This window comes from Macaca thibetana, chromosome 14 (assembly GCF_024542745.1).
Source record: "Macaca thibetana thibetana isolate TM-01 chromosome 14, ASM2454274v1, whole genome shotgun sequence".
NCBI lineage: Eukaryota > Metazoa > Chordata > Mammalia > Primates > Cercopithecidae > Macaca > Macaca thibetana.
The window spans coordinates 1,778,230-1,801,764 of NC_065591.1; the positions used below are offsets into that span (position 1 = coordinate 1,778,230).

The 23,535-nt window shown below is 57.2% G+C and overlaps 3 protein-coding genes across 7 annotated transcripts in view; 2 read left to right on the plus strand and 1 right to left on the minus strand.

The window, feature by feature from the left end:
* The window catches only part of CTSD (cathepsin D), a 261,837-nt gene that overhangs the window by 146,581 nt on the left and 91,721 nt on the right, over positions 1-23,535 (minus strand). The window lies entirely within an intron of this gene.
* MRPL23 (mitochondrial ribosomal protein L23) overlaps positions 1-23,535 on the plus strand; it is a 75,967-nt gene that overhangs the window by 19,078 nt on the left and 33,354 nt on the right. The gene's annotated exons all lie outside the window — the stretch shown is intronic.
* TNNT3 (troponin T3, fast skeletal type) lies at positions 1,137-16,204 on the plus strand. 5 transcript variants are annotated; one of them, XM_050758012.1, is made up of 14 exons: positions 1,137-1,166; positions 2,705-2,722; positions 2,879-2,899; positions 4,035-4,055; positions 4,273-4,287; positions 7,298-7,316; positions 10,157-10,202; positions 11,245-11,361; positions 11,455-11,532; positions 11,921-12,034; positions 12,128-12,237; positions 12,381-12,471; positions 13,743-13,783; positions 15,938-16,204. In XM_050758012.1, exons 8-14 carry the CDS (start codon positions 11,278-11,280, stop codon positions 15,990-15,992), a joined length of 573 nt encoding a protein of 190 aa, XP_050613969.1. In that variant the 5' UTR covers positions 1,137-1,166; positions 2,705-2,722; positions 2,879-2,899; positions 4,035-4,055; positions 4,273-4,287; positions 7,298-7,316; positions 10,157-10,202; positions 11,245-11,277; the 3' UTR covers positions 15,993-16,204. The 5 variants fall into 5 exon arrangements, with proteins under 5 accessions (XP_050613969.1, XP_050613967.1, XP_050613971.1 ...); XM_050758010.1 differs by lacking the exon at positions 13,743-13,783 and adding an exon at positions 14,474-14,514; XM_050758014.1 differs by lacking the exon at positions 4,273-4,287.

The window sequence follows — 23,535 nt, forward strand, 5'->3', positions numbered from 1 at the left end:
AATACCCAGAGACAGGTTTCAGCTCCATCAGCAGGACTTTTCCAGTGTCCAGAGCGGGCTGGACGGCACACGCCCTGCATTCTGGATGACCCTCCTCAGGGGACGCTGCGGAGAGGATGTCTGCCCTGGGTGGGGGTGGATGCCACGACCTTCCAACATCCCGTCCAACTCCAAGATTCCAAGCTCCAGGCTGGAGCCAAGGCAGGAAGAGGGGACAGAGTCCGGGGCGCCAAGGGCTGGGAGGGGCCAGGAGCCCTGGAGGAAGGGGAGGCCCAAAGAGGTGGACTCGTCCAAGGCCAGAGCTGGCCCCCAAACCCTGCACGCAGTCTCCCCACAGCACTGCTCCAAGAGTCCATCCCCCACCCTACGCTCAGGCAGCTCCGAACTCTCTTTCCATCCTCTCTCTTTCTCTCTCTCTCTCTCTCTCTGTCTCTCAATCTCTCTCTGCAGAAACCACCCACCTTCACCATGTCTGACGAGGAAGTGTGAGTACCTAGCTGGTGGCTACCCCCGCCCGGCTCGGGACCCGGGCCCCTTGGCTTCTGTGGGCCTGGAGCACGCCCTAACTTGCACAAGTCCAAGCAGAGCCCAGCCTCACCACCTCTCTCTTTCTTTCTCTCTCTTTCCCTGCCCCACAGTGAACAGGTGGAGGGTAAGTATAACCCATTTTCCTTCTACTTCCTGCTCTAGAACGAAGGGTCACACCTGGGCAGGGGGCTGGACTGTGCATACCACATGTCCCCTTAGCAGCCCTACATCGGCTACATGCCATGGGTGCCTTCTGAGTGACCCCCAGAAAACAGCTGTCCGACTGGGGGCCTCGAGGGTCTTTTCCCCGACGGGTGGCCACACAGTCCTGAGGGGCCTGCGGGTCAAGCTGTGTCCTGTCTCTCTGCCTCTCTCATGCCCACTGTGGGACGTGGGCATCCAGGACCCCCGAGCCCACCAAAAGCCACCATCATCACCAGAGCCTCTGCCTTCCTCAGCACCTCCTCTGGGCTCGAGGACCCCCAATTCCACACCCTTGGCCAGGGGGAGTCACTGGCCTGTCTAGGGTCAGGACACACTGGCCTCTCCTCCTCTTCCTCCTCCCTTCACGGGCGGCCCCTTCTAACGTGGTTCCCCTCTTTTGTTCTGTCCCAATGCAGAGCAGTACGAAGAAGAAGGTAATTCCGGCAACCGCTGGAAGCCCCCAGCCCCTCCTTAGAACTTAACCCCCTCCCCGTGTGGCACTCACAGAACCCCCTCCCCAGGCTGCTCCAGGCCGCCTTGAGCTTATCAATCAACCATCCATCTCTCTTATCATTAGTCATTAACAATCACCATTCATCATTAATTAATGATGAATGAGGCTGTCACTTAATTAATGATGAATGAGCCAGTAAATCATCACTAACCCCTGTCTCTTTAATTGATTAATATGCACTCGTGATCCTTCATTTATCCTTCACCCTCCGTGTGCCGTGGTGTGTGGGGTTCGCTGGGGCTGGTCACGAGGGCCTCACTCTCGTTAACACCAGGTGCCCCACCGTGCCCAGTGCTGCTGTCTTTCAGCCTCTCTCTCTCTGTCTGCCCTCCCGGCATCTCAGAGTCTCTGCATCTCTCTCCAGTTCCTTTCCACATCTCTCTTGGCACCCTGGGCTCTCTGTGTGCCTGTTTATCTCTCAGCTTCTCTCTGTCTCTGTATCTTTCGGCCTCTTGGTCTCTGTCTCTCCCTGCCTCTCTCTCTCAGTCTCTGTCTCTCTTGGCCTCTCTGTCCCCATTTCTCCACCTCCATCTCCGTCTCTGTCTCCCTGCGTCTCCATCCCTCCGTACCACCCACTACCCTGTGCTGTAACCCTGGGTGGAGCCTGGAGCCCCCTCCCTGTGCTGGCCAGGTGTGGTCTGTGGGCGTCTCCATCGTGCCCGGGCAGGCGTGGGCGGGCGTGGGCGCACCTGGGAACCGTGCGGGGCGGCAGTTCTCAGGCCGACGACGCTGCCCTGGAATCCCTGGCACCCGCTCAACTGGGGAGCGCGTTCACGAAACCTTAACAGACAGGGCTGTCCTGTGAGGAGTCCTAAGTGCTATGTTTTGAAAATATTTTGAAAACACTTGGCTACCCTAACAACGTCAGCAAAACATTTCTTTTTCTCCCGAAAAGGTGGAAAGACTCATTTCTGGGAGGGAACTGTGGCCCTGGGGAGCCACCTTTTCTCTTGGGGCAGCCACGGGGTAGGCTGGGAGGCCACGGAAGGCCACGGAAGGGTCTTCATGCGACATGTCTCCAAAGACCCCTCGGTGCCAGCCTTGTTTCCGGGCGCACTCAGAGCCGGGGCTTCCCACAGGCCCTGTGGGTTTTGTCCCCGTCCTCACTTGCGTCACCTGCAAAGAGGGACTTAGCAAGGGCCTCTGTGCACAAATGCCTCCCGGCATGGGGATACCCGGCCCCCGGGAGGGTAGGAGGGACCTCAGAACCCCTCTCAGGGACCGGGCCCAGCCCAACTGACAGTGACCAGCTCTGCTGGTGGGAGTCTGTGCTCCCCAGGCTGGCCAGAGATGCAGGACTGACCCCCATCTTTTACCCCAGCCAAGCGAGCCCCAGGCCCTCTTCTCCCGGCCAGCCGGCCTCCTGTCCTTGCGGCCTGAGTACACTCTAATCACTGTCTCTGTTCCCTCCCTCCCCCAACCCCGCCTTCTTCTGCTCCTGGCTTCTCCGGCTCTCAGAGGAAGCCCAGGAGGAAGGTAAGTGGGGTCCAAGGCCCCGGCCCCCATGCCCACTCCCCAGCCTTCCTGCCCCACCCGACATTGACCTCCACCCTGCCTCTAAGGATTGCCGTGTGCCCCTGTCTAACCCTCTCCTCTCTCCCCCTGCCACCTGCAACCCCTGGCTCTCCTCAGCTGCAGAAGTCCATGAGGAAGGTATGAGGACACAGGACTTCTGGTCCCCATGTGGGGCCCGGGGCCTGGCTGGAGCCCACGTGGGGGTGGGGGAGAGGGTGGGGAAGCCACGAGGTACCAGCCAGCCAAGGGGCCTCCACATGTGGCCCTAATGTAACCCACTAACCATGGCCAATGCTTGACCAGAGAGGGCGTGGGGTTTCGAGGGTGGGCCCCCTTCCCCATAGCCTCCCAGGCAGCAGGGCCAGGGACTCCCCAGGCTGGGCTGCTGGTCAGCAGGGCGTCCCCAAGCATGGGGCAGAGGGGACACATAGGCCCACCCTAGTCCTCCACCCCAGGGTGAGCAGCCGTGGTAGCGTTGAGCCCTGGGCCTGGCCAGGACCCCCCACCACATCTTGGGACACCACAGAGCGAGGGGAGAGAAAGCAGCTGCGGGCAGAACCCTGCAGCCTGGCACAGTCAGCTCCCTCGTGCGCGTGCCCTCGCCAGCCCCCCAAGCCTTCTGCCTGTGAGACCCTTGAGGTGCACCCAGGCTGGGGGCAGATGGGAGGGCTGGGGTTCTATGCCCAGATCAGCAGGCAGAGCCATCATTGGTGCCCAGGGCTGCCAGCACCCTAGGAGGGTGGAAAGAATCCCATCAGGGAAAGAAAGAGTGGGCCTCCAGCTGTTGGGATGGCAGGAATGGGGGTCCTGGGGATGCCTTCCATAGCCCGTCTGTGGCTCTGCCTCCCAGGGCTACCAGCACCGCCTTTGTGGGCCCCTGGGGCTGCCTGGCCAGGCTACAACCTTGCCCATGGGCCTTGGTGCCCCGGCCAGAGGCACAGACACCCTTCCAGGGGCACCCCAGGACAGACGGGATGGGGGCAAACAAAGGAAGGCCCAGCCCCAGTACCGAGTCTTCTCTACCAAGGGCTAGAGCCACAGCTCACCTCAGTTTCCCCACCTGGGGTGCTCCCAGATGCTGACAGCAGGGTTTGGGGACATGGGACTGGGGTGGTGGCCGTGCCTGGGCTAACTCTGACCGTGTCTTGCTTGATCCCCGCACGCGCCCCACCCTCGGCCTCGAGTGGCGACGGGCCGCTTTTCCATTAACCTCGGACCCTTCTCCTTTGACCTCTGACCCGCGGTTTTGCCTCTTGTTCCGTGGCCTCCTTAGCCCATGAAGTTCATGAACCAGGTACGTGCATGACTTCAATGCCACATGGGCACATGTGGCCATGTGGGGGGTGCAGGAACCAAGAAGGAACAAGAGGGGCCGCGTAACCCCGCACAGCCTGGCCTGCTCGCCCCACCGCCTCAGCCCTGCCAACCCCCCCTTTCTCTGCGCTGCCATCGCTCACACTGGTTCTCTCTCCCTCCCGCCCTCTCTGCCCACCACGATGCTGCTTCTGCAGAGGAAGTTCAAGAAGGTACACTGGTGCTCCCCAGCCTCCAGGCCAGAGCCCCGTCCTCCCTTCTGTCCTCTCTCACTTCCTCCCTCTTGCCCACCGCTTGTGACATTTGCCACCAACAACGTAACCGGTTCTGGCCTCTGGGCTGGGGACAGAGTGAGGACCCCGGCTTAGGAAGCGCTGGTGTCAGCGGGGTGCAGGTTTCCCTGGGTCTCCCAGGCAGAGAGCATTGATTCCATAGCCTGGGGACAACGAGGCTCTTCCCGGGCTGCCCACAGGAAGGTGGGAGGTGGGGGTGGCCAGCCTTGAGGCCGAGGCAGAGCAGGCCTTGGGAGGACTGTGCTGGGGTCCACTGGGACCCTCTGGATCCGCCAGGGTGGGGTGGGAAGAGCGCGGGAGAGGCCTCCACCCTGCTCCAGTTAGCAAGCCAGAAGTGGGAAGGTAGGGAGGGGTGAGGTGGAAGGGAGGGTGGAGGGGCAAGTGGAGTGAAGCAGAAAGGCAGGCTGAGGCCCAAGGTGGGGACGCTGGGGACCCGGAACAGCCAGGGGCCATGCGTGCAAAGGCGCAGCCAGGTCACAGCATCCCACCCATTGCCTGGGCCCGAGCCAGACACACCCGGAGTGAGGAGGCCCCCTGGGTGGGCCTGGCCTTCCTGGCAGTGGGACTGGCCGTACCCCTGGGCGGAGGTCAGAGAGCTGCACGTTCAAGTCAGGGGCCCCAGCTGGGGAGCGTTTCTCAGCTCCCCCCACTCACGGGCCGTGGAGCTGAGGGGCTCCTCCCTGCTGGGCCTGAGCTGTTGCATGACTCGAGCCTCAGAGAGGCCCCTGGACAAGAAGGGACACGCTAGGAGGGGGATGGGACTCCAGCCGTGCAGGGAGGGGTCCAGGAGATGGCCTATGGGGGTGACAGGGTCGCTGGGTCCCTCTGGAACCAGCACTGAGGTCAGTGGACGGACAGACAGACAGACAGCAGGGGAGGGTGGAGCAGGAGCAGAGGAGGCAGGGCCGCGGGACAGCTTTGCTGCTTGGCCGTGTGGTCGCTCCCCACAAGCACTCAGCCTCCCACCCAACCTCACCCTCCCCCCTGGCTGGCCTTCCCACCCGGGGGGGCTCCTCAGCCACGCACTGCGTCCAGCAAAATCCCTAAATCAGGGAGGCCGGGGCCAGCAGCCCATTCATCATCCTCACCACGCCGTTCCTTCAGGGCCCTTGGCCAGGCTGTGGCACTCAGGATGCCCCACCGCTCACTCCCGGTGCACACGTCCCCCAAGGCATCTGGAAGGGGTGACCTCAGGCCCACTTGCAAAATCAAGAGTGCTGGCGGGCTCTCTGGTGGGGGCTCCCAGGCAACCGAAGTATCTGCCAGCAAGGAGGACTCAAGGACCAGTGCACCCCGGGCCAGGCACTGGCAAGGCAGGACCCCCACCCCTGGGCCCAGGACTGCTGGCCTTAGCCAAGTGCAGGGGACAGCTCTGGGCCAGACTCGGAGGGCCGAGGGCATTGCGTGTCAATGGCCTTGCTGCTACCTAAGGCCCAGAGCAGGGACTGAAGGAACAGGACAGGCGGGTGCCACTACGCCAGCAGCAGACCCCCCTCTTGGGCCCCAGCCAGGCCAGGCCAGCCAGGTCCACCCCAGGTCCAGGAGCCGAGTGTATCCTAAAAGAAGCCGCCCATTACTAGGGTGGCCAGGTCAGGCCAGGCAGGCCCCAGAGAAGCCAGGGAGAGGTCGCAGGGGGGTCCCAGAGGGGCCCAGTCTCAGGACAGCAGCCATGTGGCAGTCAGACGGCAGGTCCCAGGGAGGTCAGGGGTGAGGACACCTGGGCTCCTGGCCTGTGGATGGGGGCTGCGGTGGACATTCTGGGCTCAGGCAGGGGCTCCTGGGGCTGAGACCAGCAAGGAGTTAGACATCACGTTGCCGGCGGAGGCTCCTGAGGCCTGAGGGCTGTAGTCATTCCATGGCCTGCTGGGTTCCACCCAGCAACACTGCCTTTACAGGCAGGGGTCAGGCTCCAGGAAGCACCAAGCGAAGGGGCTGCACCCACCCCGGCTGCAATGCCCTCTTGGTGGGGAGGGTCTCAGATTCCAAGGTTGGCCCTGCCAGACCCAAGAGGACAGACCAGGGGGACAGATGAGACCCAGTGCTCTTAGCCCCCCACGTTGCCCCTTGACACTTGTAGGGCCCCATAGGCGCACCCTGGGGAAGAGAGGGTCTGAGTGAGAGGGGTGGGCCCCTTGCCCGCCACAGGCCCCTTGCCCGCCGCTCCCGCAGCTGCGCTGGCTTTTCTCTTGCATGTGTGCTTGTGCCTTTTGCCACCTGGAAGACACCGCAGAGGAGGACGCGGAAGGTAAGGGCCCGTCCCCGCCGCTGGAGGTGCAGGACCCTGGCTGTAGCCGACGCGAGGGAAAGAGGACAGGCTGGGGTCTCTTGCTGCCCTGCCTTCCTCTCCCTCTGTCCTTTTTCTCTTCCCCCGGCACGGGGGCCTCAGAGGGCTAGGCCTTGCTGCTCTGCACCGTGCTGCTGGGGTCGGGCTGCCAGGGCCTCGCAGGTGCCACTGCTCCAAGCTTCTGCCACACAGTGGAGGGGGAGTAAGCGGGACCAGCCAGCAGTGCCAGAGCCCGGGCAGAGCGCCCCCCTCCCCTTTCTCCCGAGCCCCTTTCCTCCCCATCTTCTTTCTGGGCCCCTGTCCTCTTTCCTCCGTCTCCTCCCTTCCCAGCCTTCAAGGATGCTGCCTGTCTCACTCCTATTTCTTCCCTACCTCTTCCTCACCCTTCCTGCCGGCCCCAGGCCCTGAGTTCTTCCCCTCTGACCCTGCCAGGGGCTTTTGCAGGCCTAGAGCAGAAACAGGACCCTCTTGTTTCTGGGGGTTGGGGGTACACCCAGCTGAAAAGGACGGCAGCTTTCAGCGAGGGGGACCCCAGGGCCCCAGGCGACCCAGTCTCACCCGGGCTGTCTCTCTCCCTCTCCCCATGCTGGTGTCCCTCTCCCCACACTGGTGTCCCTCTTCCCACGCTGGTGCTGTGCGGACCAGAGGAGAAACCAAGACCCAAGTGAGTGTGGGGTGGGGGCGGCCAAGTGAGTGTGGGGTCCCGGCAGGCCCCGCACCGGGCGTGTTCTGGGGAGGGGGCGGCCAAGTGAGTGTGGGGTCCCGGCAGGCCCGAGCTGAGCGTGTTCTGGGGAGGGGGCGGCCAAGTGAGTGTGGGGTCCCGGCAGGCCCGAGCTGAGTGTGTTCTGGGGAGGGGGCGGTCAAGTGAGTGTGGGGTCCCGGCAGGCCCAGCGCCGAGCGTGTTCTGGGGAGGGGGCGGCCAAGTGAGTGTGGGGTCCTGGCAGGCCCCGCACCGGGCGTGTTCTGGGGAGGGGGCGGCCAAGTGAGTGTGGTGCCCAGTGAGTGTGCTCCATGGTGGGGGTGGAGGAGCGGGCCAGGGCCAGATGCCTGGAGCCTGCATTCGGAGGGATGCTCGGAGCACAGGGTGGGAGGGATGAGGGTCACCTGGGAGATGGGCTTGGAGGCCCGGCAGGGTGTGATGTTGCGCGGGGTCATTCGGCGCAGACGAAGAGGGGGCTTCCTGCAGGGGGAGGCTACTGACGCAGAAGAAGGGAGGAGAGGTGGGAGGGAGAGAGTCGAAGAAGGAAGGCAGGGTGCCGGGTGCAGGGAGTCGGGCCACCGCGACACCTCATGGCCTTCGGGGGGCCACATCATGCCCCGCCATACTGCGAGGACTCCCAGAGCCCTAGATGTGAACATCGACAAGAAAGTGAGTCCAGAAGTGGGGAAAGGTGGGAGACCCACCCCAGAAACCCACCTCAGAATGACACCTTGACCGTGTCCGAAATAGCTCACCGTGCAGGGGCCCCTGTCCCCCTTTGGGGCAGAATTCGGAGCATCTTGTCCCCATGGCACCTGCTTGTGAGCACTTCATGGGTTTGTTTTTTTACTGCACCTCTTCTGACTTTTCTGCTTTTGATCAGTGCTCACCAGCCGCAGCACTTGCTACGTGATTCACCCTTTTGTCTCTCGGGTGCTGTTGCCTGCGTTCTGCCCTGTGCGAGGTGGAATCTCATAGTGTCTTAACTCACTGTTGGTTCCCACTTGGGGAGCATTGCAGATCCTCAGAAGAGTGAGAACATCGGAAGGGTACAGCCGGCATATTCCCATCCTTTGCACTGTATTTTTCAGTGATTTTAAGTACAGTAATGCCAGATCACGAGATATTTTCTCATTTTAGAAAAATTGTTTGTGTTTTCATTATGAAAATAAAACACCTCATGAAAGAAAATTTGGAAAATATATAAAAGTCAAATGAAGAAAAAAACGTCATCTATAACTCTCCCACCCAGCCAGCCAGACTGTGGAAAAGAGCAGAAAGAACTAAAAAGCCTTATTTCTTCCTTTTTTCCATGCATAGCGCTTGGAAAAAAAGATTTAAAGTCGGCCCTGTTTTTCAAACATCATGCCGTCTCTGCAGCCTTGAATTCTGCTTTTTTAAAATTTAGCACTATTCATAAGTATTTTTCCATGTTTTTACACAGTCTCCTTAAATATTTTGAATGGCCACATAATATTCCATCAATTGGACAAACCGTAATTTTCCTAACCATTCCCCTATTGCAGGCTTTCCCCAATATTTTACTATCATAAATAACGCCGGTTGGAAAGCGTTTTCTGTCTTTAGGGTTATTTCCGTAGGCCACATTCCCAGAACTGGAATTACTGGGTCAAAGAGTATGAATGTTCTTAAGGCTTTGACATCCACTGCCAAATTGCTTTCCACAAGGGCCTGGCCAACGCCGTCTCCTACGTGGGATGTGAGCGGGTCTGTGTCCCACACCCTCCTCACCCAGGGACAGGAACGTGCTTTTACATTGCAGCCTCTGATGGATGAGAAACGGCACCTCATGGCTGCTTGGCTTTGCGCCCTAACAGTCACTCGGGGCCAACATTTCCCTGACTTTGGGATGGGTCGTCTTTTCTCTGAGAACTCATAGCCATGACCATTGCTCATTTGTCTCCTGGTGGAAGAATCTCTGTGTTTTCTTAGTCATCAGTTTGCATAAGGATATAAGTCTTCTCTGTATTTGCTGAAAATATTTTTTTAGTCTTTTTTTTTTTTTTTTGCCTTTCCATTTTCCGTTTTTTTTTTTTTTTTTTTTTTTTTTCACATACATAAGTTTTTCATTTGCGTGGCGTCATCTGGCCTTCTTTCCCTTAGAGGCACCTTCTGGTGCTTCTGAGCTTAGGAAACCTTTTCCTCCTCCAGTTTTTGATTGATATTTAGCTCCACTTTCTTCTATGGTTTGTTGGAAAAAAAATGGTTGTTGTTTTAACTCTTTGCTGCATCTGGAATGTATTGGTGAGAGGAGGGGACTGCACACCCAGCCGGAGAGGGGCCTCGCTTCCCCTCCAGATTGCTTTCTTCCCAGCCCCCCTCCTCCTTCCTTTGGGCTGCCAGAGAGAAAGATGAAAGAGGGGCTGGGGAAAGGCACAGGCTCGCAGTGGCCGTTCCTGCCCAGGGAGACCACCGCCACCCACAGTGGCTGTAGCTTCTCACCCGACCTGGCTGTGTCTGTTTATCTGTTTGAGAAGGAAACGGAGGTGCCCTCCTGGTAGCTGGGGTGCAGTGACACTGGCAATGGCCGGAAGCCGAAAGGCAGATGGCAGCGCTGAAAGCTAAAGCATTCTTGAGGGTCTCAAGCCACTCTCAGGACGGTGGGCTACAAACCCCGTAAGAATAAAGCTGGGGCAAACGTGCCGCTGGGCGGGGCATCCTCAGCTAGGGGCCAGAGCAGGAGGGCACCAGGGTCAGCAGGGGCAAGCGGGGAAAGCGCCAGGCTGACCCTCTGGGGTGGGTTCCCGGGTCTCTGCTCATGGGCCTCTCCGTCTCCTCTTCAGACTCACTGCTCCTAAGATTCCAGAAGGGGAGAAAGTGGACTTCGATGTAAGTTTACAGGACTCCGGTCAACACGGCCACGATTTCCCCACACCCCAGCTTTTGGGCTCCAAGCCAGGCCTCAGATGGTCACTTCCTCCCAAGCAGCCAGAGCTGGGGCCTCCTGGGTCCGGACAATTCTATCATAACTTATTCCTGGACCAGAGGAAATCCCTCTAAAACTAAACTTCTCTCTTCCCTTCTCCTCTATCTATCCTTCTATCCATCCATCCACCCACCCACATAAGCTCTACCCATTCACCTATCCATCCACCCACTCACCCACACACCCACTCATCCACCCAACCATTTATCCATCCATCCATCCACTCACCCACCCACCCACCCATCCACCCAACCATCCATCCATCCATCCATTCATACCACTCATTCATCTACTCATCCATCCATTGATCCATGTATCATCCACTCACTCATGCAACCATCCACTCATCCACCCTCCCACCCACCCACCCATTCACCCATTCATCCTCCCATCCACCCGCCCATCTATCCACCCACCCAGCCACTCACCCACCATCCACACATCCTCTACCATTAATCCACATATCCATCCCTCTGCCCATCTACCTATCCATCCATTCATCCATCCACCCAGTCATCTGTCTCCATCCTCTCTCACTCATCCACCCATCCATCAGTTCATCTGTTCACATGCCTCTCTATTTATCCAACAATTTCTCTCACTCAGCAGTCTTCTCTCTGCCAGGCCCATGCAGGGCATCTCTGAGGATGATGACAGAGCCAAGTCAGGGCCAGTTCATCCTAAGGATGCTGAGGAGCTTATGGCTGGGCACCATCCCTGCTCTGTGGCTCAGAAATCAGGCCACCCTTGGCCTCTATGAGGATAGCAGCCGTGGCAATGTGGAGAAGGGGAAACATTCCTTGCCACTTGCCATTTTCATGGTGGCCAAGGGATTCAGGGCTTATCTGCTGGGGCAAGGGAAGGGACCTCTTGCTGCAAGGCAGGCCAGGCAGGGCAGCGGTTGGAGAGAGGGGTGGGGCTGACGCCCACTGCCCCTGCCCACAGGACATCCAGAAGAAGCGTCAGAACAAAGATCTAATGGAGCTCCAGGCCCTCATCGACAGCCACTTTGAAGCCCGGAAGAAGGAGGAGGAGGAGCTGGTCGCCCTCAAGGAGAGAATTGTGAGTGGGGCAGTTCAGGTTGCAGCAGGGGCTGGTGGACACCCTCGGAGGACCTGGGGACAGGGCTAAGCAGACGCACTTCTCCGGCCGCAGGAGAAGCGCCGTGCGGAGAGAGCGGAGCAGCAGAGGATTCGTGCAGAGAAGGAGAGGGAGCGCCAGAACAGACTGGCGGTGAGGAGGGCATCATCCCTACCGCTGTCTCACCAGCGAATGAACCCCAGGCCCAGAGAAATGCAGGGGACTGAGGCCTTCCTCCTCCTGGGGTTCCCATTGTCATTGGCCAATGATCAGAGCCACTGGCTAAGTCCCCCACGCCCTGCAGAACCCCTTGCAAGACAACAAATCCTGGCCAAGACCTGGAGCTTCCTTCCAGATAGTTCTAAGCCCAGGGTGGGTCCTTCCAGAGAGTTCTAAGCCCAGGGTGGATTCTTCCAGAAAGTTCTAAGCCCAGGGTGGGTCCTTCCAGAGAGTTCTAAGCCCAGGGTGGGTCCCTAAAGCCTGCCCAGAAAGCACAGCCCTCTCTCCATCCCTGAGCGTGTTGGGGATGGGGTCTCCACAGGAGGAAAAGGCCAGAAGAGAGGAGGAGGATGCCAAGAGGAGGGCAGAGGACGACCTGAAGAAGAAGAAAGCTCTGTCTTCCATGGGAGCCAACTACAGCAGCTACCTGGCCAAGGTGAGTGCCGCTGCTGGGAGCATGGTGGCAGCCTTCAGCCTTCACTGCGCCCTCCTGAAACCAGGCCCCTCTCTTTGGACTTGTCCCCTCCAGGCTGACCAGAAGAGAGGCAAGAAGCAGACGGCCCGCGAAATGAAGAAGAAGATTCTTGCTGAGAGACGCAAGCCGCTCAACATCGACCACCTCAGTGAAGACAAACTGAGGTGAGGGGTGGCTGCTGCGGGGCTGCCGACTGCTCCCCAAGCCGCCGAGGACTGTGCTCCTCAGTGGCTGGAGGAGGACTCCAGGGCCCCGGCCCCGCCTTTGGGGCTTATTCAACAAAGCCTCACCCCTTCCTCTGCCCCAGGGACAAAGCTAAGGAGCTCTGGGAGACCCTGCACCAGCTGGAGACCGACAAGTTCGAGTTTGGGGAGAAGTTGAAACGCCAGAAATATGATGTGAGTCCTGGCACCTCCGGCCCTGGGGCCCTAGCAGCTTTCACCCACCAGCCACAGCAGCCACTCCCTGCGTCCTGAGCAAACTCTGGACCTGCCCATCACAGGGCCCTGGGCCCTGAGAGGCCCACACAGGCTGTCGCCACTGACCTCTGGCTGAGGCTGCTCTCCTGATGGGGACTGTGGCCAGAGCCCGTCCTCCTGGCTGGCCACGCAGCACCCTGAGCAATGAAGCTGACCCCTGTGGGCGGCCCTGGTCACCCCTGCCATGAGGACTGTCATGGCAGAGCAGCCATGGCTGAGTGGACTCAGGGTTCATTTTCTGAACCTCTTTAAGCTTAAACAAAGTCCCCATCATCACCGAGCTCAGCCCTGGGGCACTGAGGCTGTCCGGTGTAGGGCGTCCTTTCCACAGAGCCTCCTCCGCAAACCCAGGCTCTGGCTTCCACCGGGGCCCCAGACATCTGCTTCCTCAGGGCAGGCAGAGAGGGGTGACACGCTGCACCCTGCGGCTGGAAAAGGGGGCCTGAGACTGTGCCGCTCGGGGACGGAGCAGAGCCCCCATCCCTTGCAGGCGTTATCGCTGCAGGCAAAGCTGGGGCTGGGGAAGGCAGCCTGCCTGGGTGGCCTCAGGGACTGGGGTGCAGTGTGGGAGCTAGGATGGAGGCCGAGCTGCTTCCCACCCTCCCAAACACCCGTGTGGGCTCCAGGGGCGAGGGGCGCAGCCGTGGATGACCTGTGTGCTTGGGGCAAATGCAGACACTCCAGCATCACCATCAAGGACACGATGTCCACCCTCCAGCACCGCCAGAGGCCCCAGGGGAGAGCAGCTTGCCCACGGGGCCTGTGCTCCACTCGGGTGCAGGGGTGCGGGACGACCCGTCCAAGCCAGCCAGGCAAATCCGAGCACCTTCTCAGGGGCTCTGCGCACACCACCTGTTCCACCCGAGCTTCCGCGAGCGCCCCTCCCACAGAAGCAGGATGATTACACTCCCTCCCAGAGCTGTCCCCAGGGGGTCTAGGCATGGGGGACAGCCCTGACTTCACCCTCGGGGCTCTCCCAGAGGGGCTGGCCCTGAGATGGGCTTCACTGCACAGGACCCAGGCTGTGTTCCCAGAGCTGAGTCAGGGACCCACACTGGCTCTGGATAGATGCGGCCACAGCGGGTCCCTAGGGACTGCAGAGCCTGGAGGGCCATCACCAGGCCAAGCTAGCCCACAGCTTTGATGCTTCAGCTGCCCATCCAGTCTTGTAACCATCTTGGTCTTTCTAGATCATGAATGTCCGGGCCAGAGTGCAGATGCTGGCCAAGTTGTAAGTAGCCGGGTCCGCCCTGGGCCAGGCCCGTGGGTGTGCGCTGCACGGTGAGGTGAACCTCTCGCATGGCAAAAACCTGGGTCGCTCAGGATGTCGGTGGCAGGGGGCCTGGAGCCTTCCTCCTGCCCCCGCTCTCCCCTCGTGCCTGCAGCTGGGGGCTTCCCAGTGGCCGCTGCCCTGTTGGCAAGCGAGAAAGGGCCCCCACCTTCCCGGGAGCTCCGCCTCAAGCCAGCAGCGGCCACGGAGTGCCCCCGGGTGCAGGCAGGAGGGCAGGAGCGGCTGGCCCACGAGCTCAGAGCTCAGCAGTTGAAGGGAGCTGCAGCTGGGAAGGAGGGGTCTGCAGGCCTCACCTGCACCCTCCCCACCCCCTCATCCATGCTCCGTGCCCCCTGCCCCACATCCTGCCGCAGGCTGAAGGTAAGTGGCCAGCTACGGGCTGCTGTGTGTGGCAGTCCAGGCCAGTACAGGTTGGCGAGAGTAAGTCCAGGCACGAGCCCGAGGGCCAAGGGACAGTGTCCCCCTGCACAAGGAGCCAGGAGACAGTAAGGGAGCCGAGGAGCCCTCGTGGGGGCCCAGCAGCCCTGGGTCGCTCAGCCCAGCCCACCCTGCGGTGGAGACGGGCCTTCACCCAGTACACGCAGGCCTGGCTCTTGGGTCGTCGCAGTGAGTCACTCATGTTGTTCACAGATCACCACGCTCAGAAGCCGCATCGACCAGGCCCAGAAGCAGTGAGTAGCCCTGTTGTCCTCACTCCGCGCTGGGCACAGGGGCCCTCCCGGTCGGCCGCTGTCGCCAGTCCCTAACAAGGGCCGGTGGTGGCTGGCCTGGGCGGGCAGTAACGAGACTAACCCGGTCAGGCCACCCAGGCCAGCATGCACAGGCCTGTGGCCAGGGACCCGGAGCCTCCTCCCTCTCCTGCATGCAGGGGAGCCCTGGGGGATGGCAGAGTCAGGAGGGGGGAACCCAATGGGGCTTGCTTGTCACGCCCTCGCCCCGAGTCTGGCACTGGCTGCAGGGAGAGGGCAGCCAGGGGACCCTAGAAGGGGCTGCTTCGGTGGCCTTTGGTGTAGCCAACCTGGGCCCCGGGGTATCTGCCAGTGTCCCACCCTCCAAGAAGACCTAGGACAGGAAGTTAAGCAGCCAGGGCTTCATCACCAGCCCCTCTGTGACGCTGGGCAAAATCATGGACTCCTCAGGATGGTGACGCCTCGTCCATAAAATCGTGTCCCGGGGGGCTGTGGGATCCCTTGGCACAGCCACTTGACCACCCGCACAGGGCTGCACCCAGGGTGCCCTCGGCAACGCAACACCGGGGATCCTGTCACCGAGCCCAGCTGCGCAGCCAGTTCCCTTTCTCCAAGGATCGCGGTGTTTGGGGGCTACTTGGAGTTTCAATGTTTTCTGGGAATTCTTCTCCCTCCTCCTGTAGCCCTGGCTTCCCTGTGGCGCCCGGGGCAGGCTCCTCCCTGGTGCACGCGACCTCACCGTCTCACTGTTGTGCCATCAGGGGTCGTTGCAGGCCCCTCTGAGGGCGGGCAGTCGACGTGGTGTGCATGTGCCTGCGTGTGTGCACGTGTGCATGTGCTGAGGGTGCTCAGGAACGTGTGTGAGGGCACGGCCTTTGCCAGCCAGGCGTCCTGCTGAGCAGCCGCGTCTGAAAGGGGCTGGCCTCGCGGGCCGGAGCACACCTGTCCTCCTCCTGCCTCCATCCCTCACCCGAACCCAGCTCCTCCTGGCTCTCGGCCACGTGAAGGCCTCAGACAAACGGGGCAGGTTCCTGGGACCGCCACCCCTCAGAGGCCACTGTCTGGAGGGCCAAGGACTCTTTCGAGCCCAAGTGAAATCTGCCAAGACAGTCTTCCCAAGCTCGGGGTCTGTCTGCAGTGGTACCTCAGGCAAGGAAGGAAGGACAAAGGGAGGGTGCCCTGGGCTCACGTGCCAGCTCCCTAACCACACTAATGACCTAGGCCCGCCAGGCACAGGTGAGTGGGCACTGCCTGGACTGAAGCTGGGTGTGCACCGAGAGCTTGGGCCGGGCCTGTGCCCGGAGAGCAGCGTGGGGTCAGGCTGAGCGTCCACCCAGAGTGGAGGACCAGGAGGGGCACGGCCAGAGGTCCTGACCCTCAAGGATCGCTTGCTTCCCATTTACAGCAGCAAGAAGGCTGGGACCCCAGCCAAGGGCAAAGTCGGCGGGCGCTGGAAGTAGAGAGGACAGAAAGGCCCCTCGAGGCAGAGACCCTCCGCCCTCGTGCCCACCAGGGCCGCCCGTGGGACTCCACATCCTCCAGCCCCCACAGTCCTGTCAGGGGCTCCCTGACAATCCTGGGGGTGAAGAGGCCATCCCAGGGCATCCCCCGCATCTCTGTCCTTGCTGCCTCTATCCCCTGGGGCCTGTGAATAAAGCCGCAGACCCCCTTCCACAGTGTGTACTTGCTTCTGCATGGGGGGCCCTGGGGGACACGGGGGGGATGTGGGTAGGGGCTAGCCAAGGGCACAGCATCCTGGCCATCCGCGGGGCCAGCTCAGGAGGGCACTGGCCAGCACGTACCACCTGTTACTATGGCCAGGGTGGTGCCTGGATGCCCATCAGATGCTGCCCATGGCTTTTCCCTCTAAAACGCGGGCCCCATCCCCGCCCGAGCCTGTAGGACCCTCCGCTCTCCACTTCCCTGGGGTCTTTCTGCAGCAGGGATCTGCAGGCCACACCCCCAGCCCCAGACCCCGTCCCTCTGTGCCAGTCAATCCACTGGGGACACAGGAACTTTGCCTCAGGAGGGGGTGAGGGAGGAGGGCAGAGCTGCAAGGAAGACTTTGCCACCCCCCAGAAAGGTGGAGGCAGGCGGGAGCGGCTCCCGCGTGAGGGGCACCCCAGGCCCTGGTGGGGGCAGTGCAGGAGAGCACACTCCCAGCTCACAGCAGGCGGGGAAGACACAGACGGCCTTCTCCAGAACGCAGGACGGCAGAGCGCATGCGGGTCGTAAATCTGAAAATCCTGACCAGAGAGAATTATGGAAAATATAAATCACAGAAATTGGATCAAGACGCAGAGACTTGTACAGCAAAATATTCACAGAGGAAGGTTTGGAGTCCAGAACGGGCCCCAGAAAGACTCGGGGGCGGGCGGCCACATCTGGGAGTTCTGCTGCTGGGGAAGGGGGCCAAGGAGGGAGGGAAGGGGGAGCAGCACAGCACGGCCTCCTCAGCCTGGGATGGGGATGGGGACGAGGCCAGGACCTGGAGGACAAAACAGAACCTCCAGATACCATTACACGTGTGCAGACCCCGCAACACACACACACACCACCCCCCCCAACACACACACCACCCCCCACAACACACACACACACACACACCCTCCACACACACACACACACCCCCCCCTACAACACACACATCATCCCCCCACAACACACACACACACACACACACACACCACCCCCACAACACACACACACATCACCCTCCACAACACACACACACACACATCACACCCCCCAACACACACATCACCCCCCACAACACACACACACACACACACATCACCCTCCACAACACACACACACACACAACATCACCCCAACACACACACACACACACACATCACCCTCCCAACACACACATCACCCCCCACAACACACACACACACACATCACCCTCCACAACACACACACACACACACATCACCCCCCACAAAAGACACACACATCACCCCCCACAACACACACACACATCACCCCCCACAACACACATACATCACCCCCAACACACACACACATCACCCCCACAACACACACACACATCACCCCCCACAACACACACACGCATCACCCCCCACAACACAATCACCCCCCACAACACACACACACATCACCCCCAACACACACACACACAAACACCCCAACACACACACACAAAAAATCACTCCCCCACAATACACACACACATCACCTCCCTTACACAAACACCTCCCCACAACACACACACACATCACCCCCCACAACACACACACACACACAGAAACATCACCCCCCACAACACACACACACAAACATCAACTCCCACAACACACACACACATACACAAAAACATCACCCCCCCCACAACGCACCACACAGAAATATCACCCCCGCCCACAACACACACACACAGAAACATCCCAGGTGTGTGACCCCACACACAACACACACAGACACACACACAGCAACATCATCCCAGGTGTGTGACCCCACAACACACACCAATGTGCACCGTCAGCCTGCACCCGCACAGCAGGCCTGCACGCGGGAGTCTCAGCCACACCGTGCCTGACGAGGCGTATTCACTGGGTAATGCAAAGGTGGGAACCGGGGTACCCCCAGGTGAAATCTGCTGGTTGGATGTCGCCAGTCTTGCTGTGCTGCCTGGTTCTGAAAGGCCCCCAAGGAGCACCAAATGAACAGGAGGCAAGCAGCTATGCTGGGGACAGAGGTGGTCACCACCTATGGGCAGTGGCTCCGTCCCCGACGTGTTCCACAATTGGGACTGGGAGTGCGGTGGGAGCCCGTGGCAGCATCACAAGGGAAAAGGAGTCCGTGATCCCAGTGCGCAACGCAGCTCGTGCTCACCGCAGAGCACAGGCTGAGGTGTCTGGGACTGGAACGAAATGACTTGGCTTGGTGGAACAGACAGGGACAGAAGCAGAGCCTCCAAACCAGAGGACGCATGGGAGACAGTGACCAAAGCTGGCCACGGACACAAGAATGCCCCAGCCAACTGTCTGCCCTCTGCAGCCAAGTCAGAACCCAACTAAGTGGAAGGCGGCCCTTTCAGCAAGGGTGAGGAAGTAAAAACACACCTGAATCGCGCAGGGATCAGGGAGGACGTGGTCAGAGAGAGTGGGCGAGGCTGGAATTGAAGGAGAATGGGAGAACCCAGAGCAAAGCCCTGGGTGCAGCTAAAACAAGACAGAGGGACACGGGGGGCCTGGATGCTTACATCAGAAAGGGGGAAGACTAAAAAACAAAGAAAACAAAGTATGGATTACCCTCAACAAAAAAATAGAGAGGGGAAAGTATTAATAAGTATGCATCTAATTTATGAAATTCGGAGATGAACAAAACACTAAAACCAAGGGAAAGAGAAGAATGGAAATAATTAAGAAATGTAAGAGGTTAACAGAATGAAAAATAAAAATTGATGAAGATCAACCAAATTAAACATCGCTGCTGTGTGGGCCGGGTGTAGTGGCTCACGCCTGCAATCCCAGCACTTTGGGAGGCCGAGGACGGCAGATCACTTGAGCCCAGGAGTTCCACATCAGCCTGGCAACATGGTGAAAACCTGTCTCTACAAAAAATAAAAACAAATTAGCCAGGTGCGGTGGTGGGTGCCTGTAATCCCAGCTCCTTGGGAAGCTGAGGTGAGAGCATCGCTTGAACCCAGGAGGCGGAGGTTGCGGTGAGCCGTGATCTCGCCGCTGCACTCCAGCCTGGGTGACAGAGTGAGACTCTGGCTCGAAAATAAATAAATAATTTAAAATTGTTTCTGTGAAAAAACTAATAAATAGTCTAACATCTGGCAACAAAATTAGCAGAAAGAGGAAGAGACACAAATAAGCCACGTCGACGAAAAGAGGAACGCCATGACAAAGGCTGCAGAGATGACATTGTGGTGAAAGAATTCCATAAACAACTTTATGACAATTTAAAAACTGAGGAAAACAGCCCACTCCCAGGAGAAATATAACATGGAATGGACTCCAAGTGAAGTTCAAACCCTGCATAGACTAATTCATTTTAAAGACATTGGATCTTGCATTCCGAATCAGGGATGCAAAGACAAAAAAAGACATTGAACCAGTAGTTAAATCTCCTACCAAGCAAAAAACAGTATGAATTTTTTAAATTACATTATGACCAAGGGGGTCCTTTATTATTATTTTTTTAGTTTTACCTTTTTAAAGAGATGAAGTCTCACTTCGTCACCCAGGCCAGAGTGCAGTGGTGAGATCCTGGCTCACTGCAGCCTCAAACTCCTGGGCTCAAGCGATTTCCCACACCTCACCCTCTCACATAGCTGGGACCACAGCTACATACCAGCACACCTGGTTTTTTTTTTTTAGAGATGGGGTCTCACTATGTTGCCCAGGCTGGTCTCAAACTCCTGGCCTCAAGTGATCCTCCCAGCTCGGCCTCCCAAAGTGCTGGGATTATAGGTGAGAACCACCATTCCCGGCCTTGAGAGTTCTTTTAATGTGATAATAGTTTTACATCAGAAAACTGAATGACGTAGTGATTCATGTTTACAACACATAAAGAATGTAAAGACTAAATAATAATTTGGATAAAATATACCATCACTCATAGACAGACATTCTGGTCAACTAAGAACAGAAGACAGGTCCGGGCACAGTGGCTCACGCCTGTAATCCCAGCATGTTGGGAGGCCGAGGCAGGCGAATCACTTGAGGTCAGGAGTTCATGACCAGCCTGGCCAACGTGGTGAAATCCCATCTCTACCAAAAAATACAAAAAAATTAGCCAGGCATAGTGGCGGGTGCCTGTGATCCCAGCTACTCGGGAAGCTGAAGTAGGAGAATCAACTGAACCTGGGAGGCGGAGGCTACAGTGAGCTGAGATCGCGCCACTTATTATTTTATTTTATTTTTTGATACAGAGTCTCACTCTGTCACCCAGACTGGGGTGAAGTGGCACAATCTCGGCTCACTGCAACCTCTGTTCCCCAGGTTCAAGTGATTCTCCTGCTTCAGCCTCCTTAGTAGCTGGGATTACAAGCTCCTGCCAGCACACCTGGCTAATCTTTGTATTTTTTGTAGAGACAGGGTTTCACCACATCAGCCGGGTTGGTCTTTAACTCCTGACCTCAGGTGATCCACCCACTTCAGCCTCCCAAAGTGCTGGGATAACAGGCGTGAGCCACCACACCCAGCTAGGAATATATGTTCAACAAGATATAAAAACCACAAACCAAAGAATAAAGAGATTGGTAAATTCAACAAGAAAAAACTAAGGTCTTTAATAAGTGAACTTCTCTTCATCAAAAGACACCATAAACCAAGCCAAAAAAAACCAAGCCATCTCTTGGGAGGTGTTTGTAACACGTATCACTGATCAAGGATTAGTTTTCACTATCTAAAAAGAAGGTAGGACACCATTAGAAAAAAGGCAAGCAATTGAATAGAAAAATGGGCGAGAGGTGGTAACAGGTAGCTGGCAGAGAAGCGAAGCTGAATTGTCAGCACATGCATGAAAGGGGAAACTAAATTAAAACTGCAAAGTGGATGAACAAAATATAAACATCAGTCTGGAGAAGGAAAAGTTCATTTTTGCAGAACACCAGCTCAATGGAGGTGAAACGACAGCATTAAGAATGCACTGTTTTGCAACCACTGATGGGATCACTGATTGAGACAAGGATTATCACTGGATGCCCAAGTCAAACGTGAAAGTTAACGGGGGCCAGTATGTTCAGTTTCAAAGAACCACCTGACTGATTACTTATAAAGTTAAAAGGGTGTCTTGAAAATAGAGAACAACAGCCAGGCATGGTGGCTCACTCCTGTAATCCCAACACTTTGGAAGGCCAAGGTGGGTGGATCATGTGGTCAGGAATTTGAGACCAGCCTGGCCAACATGGTGAAACCCTGTCTCTACTAAAACTACAAAACTTAGCTGGACATGGTGGTGGGCGCCTGTAATCCCAGCTACTTGGGAAGCTGTGGCAGGAGAATCCCTTGAACCTGGGAGGCAGAGGTTGCAGTGAGCCAAAATCGCACCACTGCACTCCAGCCCGGGCAACAGAGCGAGACTCTGTCTCAAAACAAAAAACACCACAATGGCACCCAATGACATCTCGGCCAGCGCACAGGGTGCATCCCTCAGTCTGGCATTTGCACTGCTGGGTACAGATTGCTGTTGGTCACTGCAAAGAATCAGAAAACCTCCACACATTCACCAAGAAGAGAACAGACAGGTACACTGTGGTGTATTCATAGATGGGTTCTACACGATTAAAACTGACCTGCGGCTGTGAGTCACCAATGGCGAGTCCCGGACACAGCAACCACACTGGGGTGGCGGTGAAACAGTTGCAAAAGGAAAACTCACGCTACTTACATGACATTTAAATACAATATTTTTATATTTTAAAATATCACATGCACCTGGATATAGAGAATACACACTTATGATGAAAGGTCCCGGCCAGCAGAGGGGATTCCATCGCAAAGGAGCTGCACAGAGCACTCAACTCAGATGAAGTCATCATGTTGTATTTCTCCTTCTCCTTCTCCTTCTCCTTCTCCTTCTCCTTCTCCTTCTTCTCCTTCTCCTCCTTCTCCTTCTCCTCCTTCTTTTTTTAGATAGGGTCTCACTGTGTTGCCCAGGCTGGAGTGCAGTCACTCACACCCTCACGGCTGACTGCAGCCTCAACCTCCCAGGCTCAGGTGATCCTCCCATTTCAGCCTCCTGACTAGCTGGAACTACAGGTACACACCACCATGCCTGGCTAACTTTTTTGTTTTCGTTTTTGTTTTTGAGACGGAGTCTCGTTCTGTCGCCAGGCTGGAGTGCAGCGGCAATCTCGGCTCACTGCAACCTCTGACTCCTGGGTTCAAGCGATTCTCCTGCCTCAGTCTCCTGAGTAGCTGGGATTACAGGCGCCCGCCACCACACCCGGCTAATTTTTGTATTTTTAGTAGAGACGGGGTTTCACTGTGTTGGCCAGGATGGTCTCGATCTCCTGACCTCGTGATCCACCCGCCTTGGCCTCCCAAAGTGCTGGGATTACAGGCGTGAGCCACCGTGCCCGGTCCCAACTTCTGTATTTTTTGTAGAGACTCACTGTGTTGCCCAGGCTAGTATCAAACTCCTGGACTCAAGCCTCCCAAAGTGCTGGGATTACAGGCTTGAGCCACTGTGCCCAGCCATGTTGTTTTTCTTAAGCTAAGTGGGGGCTGGGTAGATGGGGGCTCTTCCTAACTTTATTTACGCCTCCTGGCATAGTTTAAATAGTTCCTGATTGTTAACTATAGGGGGAAAGGCATTTGCTGAAAGTCAATTCTTGTCTCTGAAAGCAAAACAACACGAAAGCTCAAGAAACTATAGAAAACTATAAATAAGCACTTCCTTTATCTCCCCTTGCTGTTGGAACACGAAGGCGTTCCAGTCCAAGACAGGAACCCAAGAAGGATGCCTGCTTTTACCATTACTGTTCGACCCTGGTCTGGAAACGAAGGACAATGCCAGCCATGTGAGGCGGAAATGAGACGTATAACTTCTGGAAAGGAGGAGCCAAAACAGCACATTCCTAGGAGCCCCCAGAGAGTCGGCGGAAGAGTTTTCAGAAAGAATGAGAGAATTCAGGAACGCGGCCAGATGCAAAATACATATTTTAAATCCGTTTTTAAAATTATTTTCCAACCACCACCAGCTAGAAGATAAGGTAGAATTTGAACACTTTTTACTCTAAAAAAACCCGAACAAGAGTATAAAGTACTTAGCGATGGTCCTCTTGAAAAGTGTTTGGAGTCTGTAGCAAGAAAATGACAAACTTGAATGACAAATGTAAGAAAAAACTTTTGCAAAAAAAAGAAAAAAGAAAAAAAATGGGTAGGGAGTTTGACTCTTACAAAAAATCATTTCTTTCCAAATCAATGTGTAGGCTTATCAGATTTTCAACCAACATTCTAGTGAGTTTATTTGGGGGTGGGGGTGGGCGGGGGTGGGGAGATACTTGGCAAAAAGAAGCTG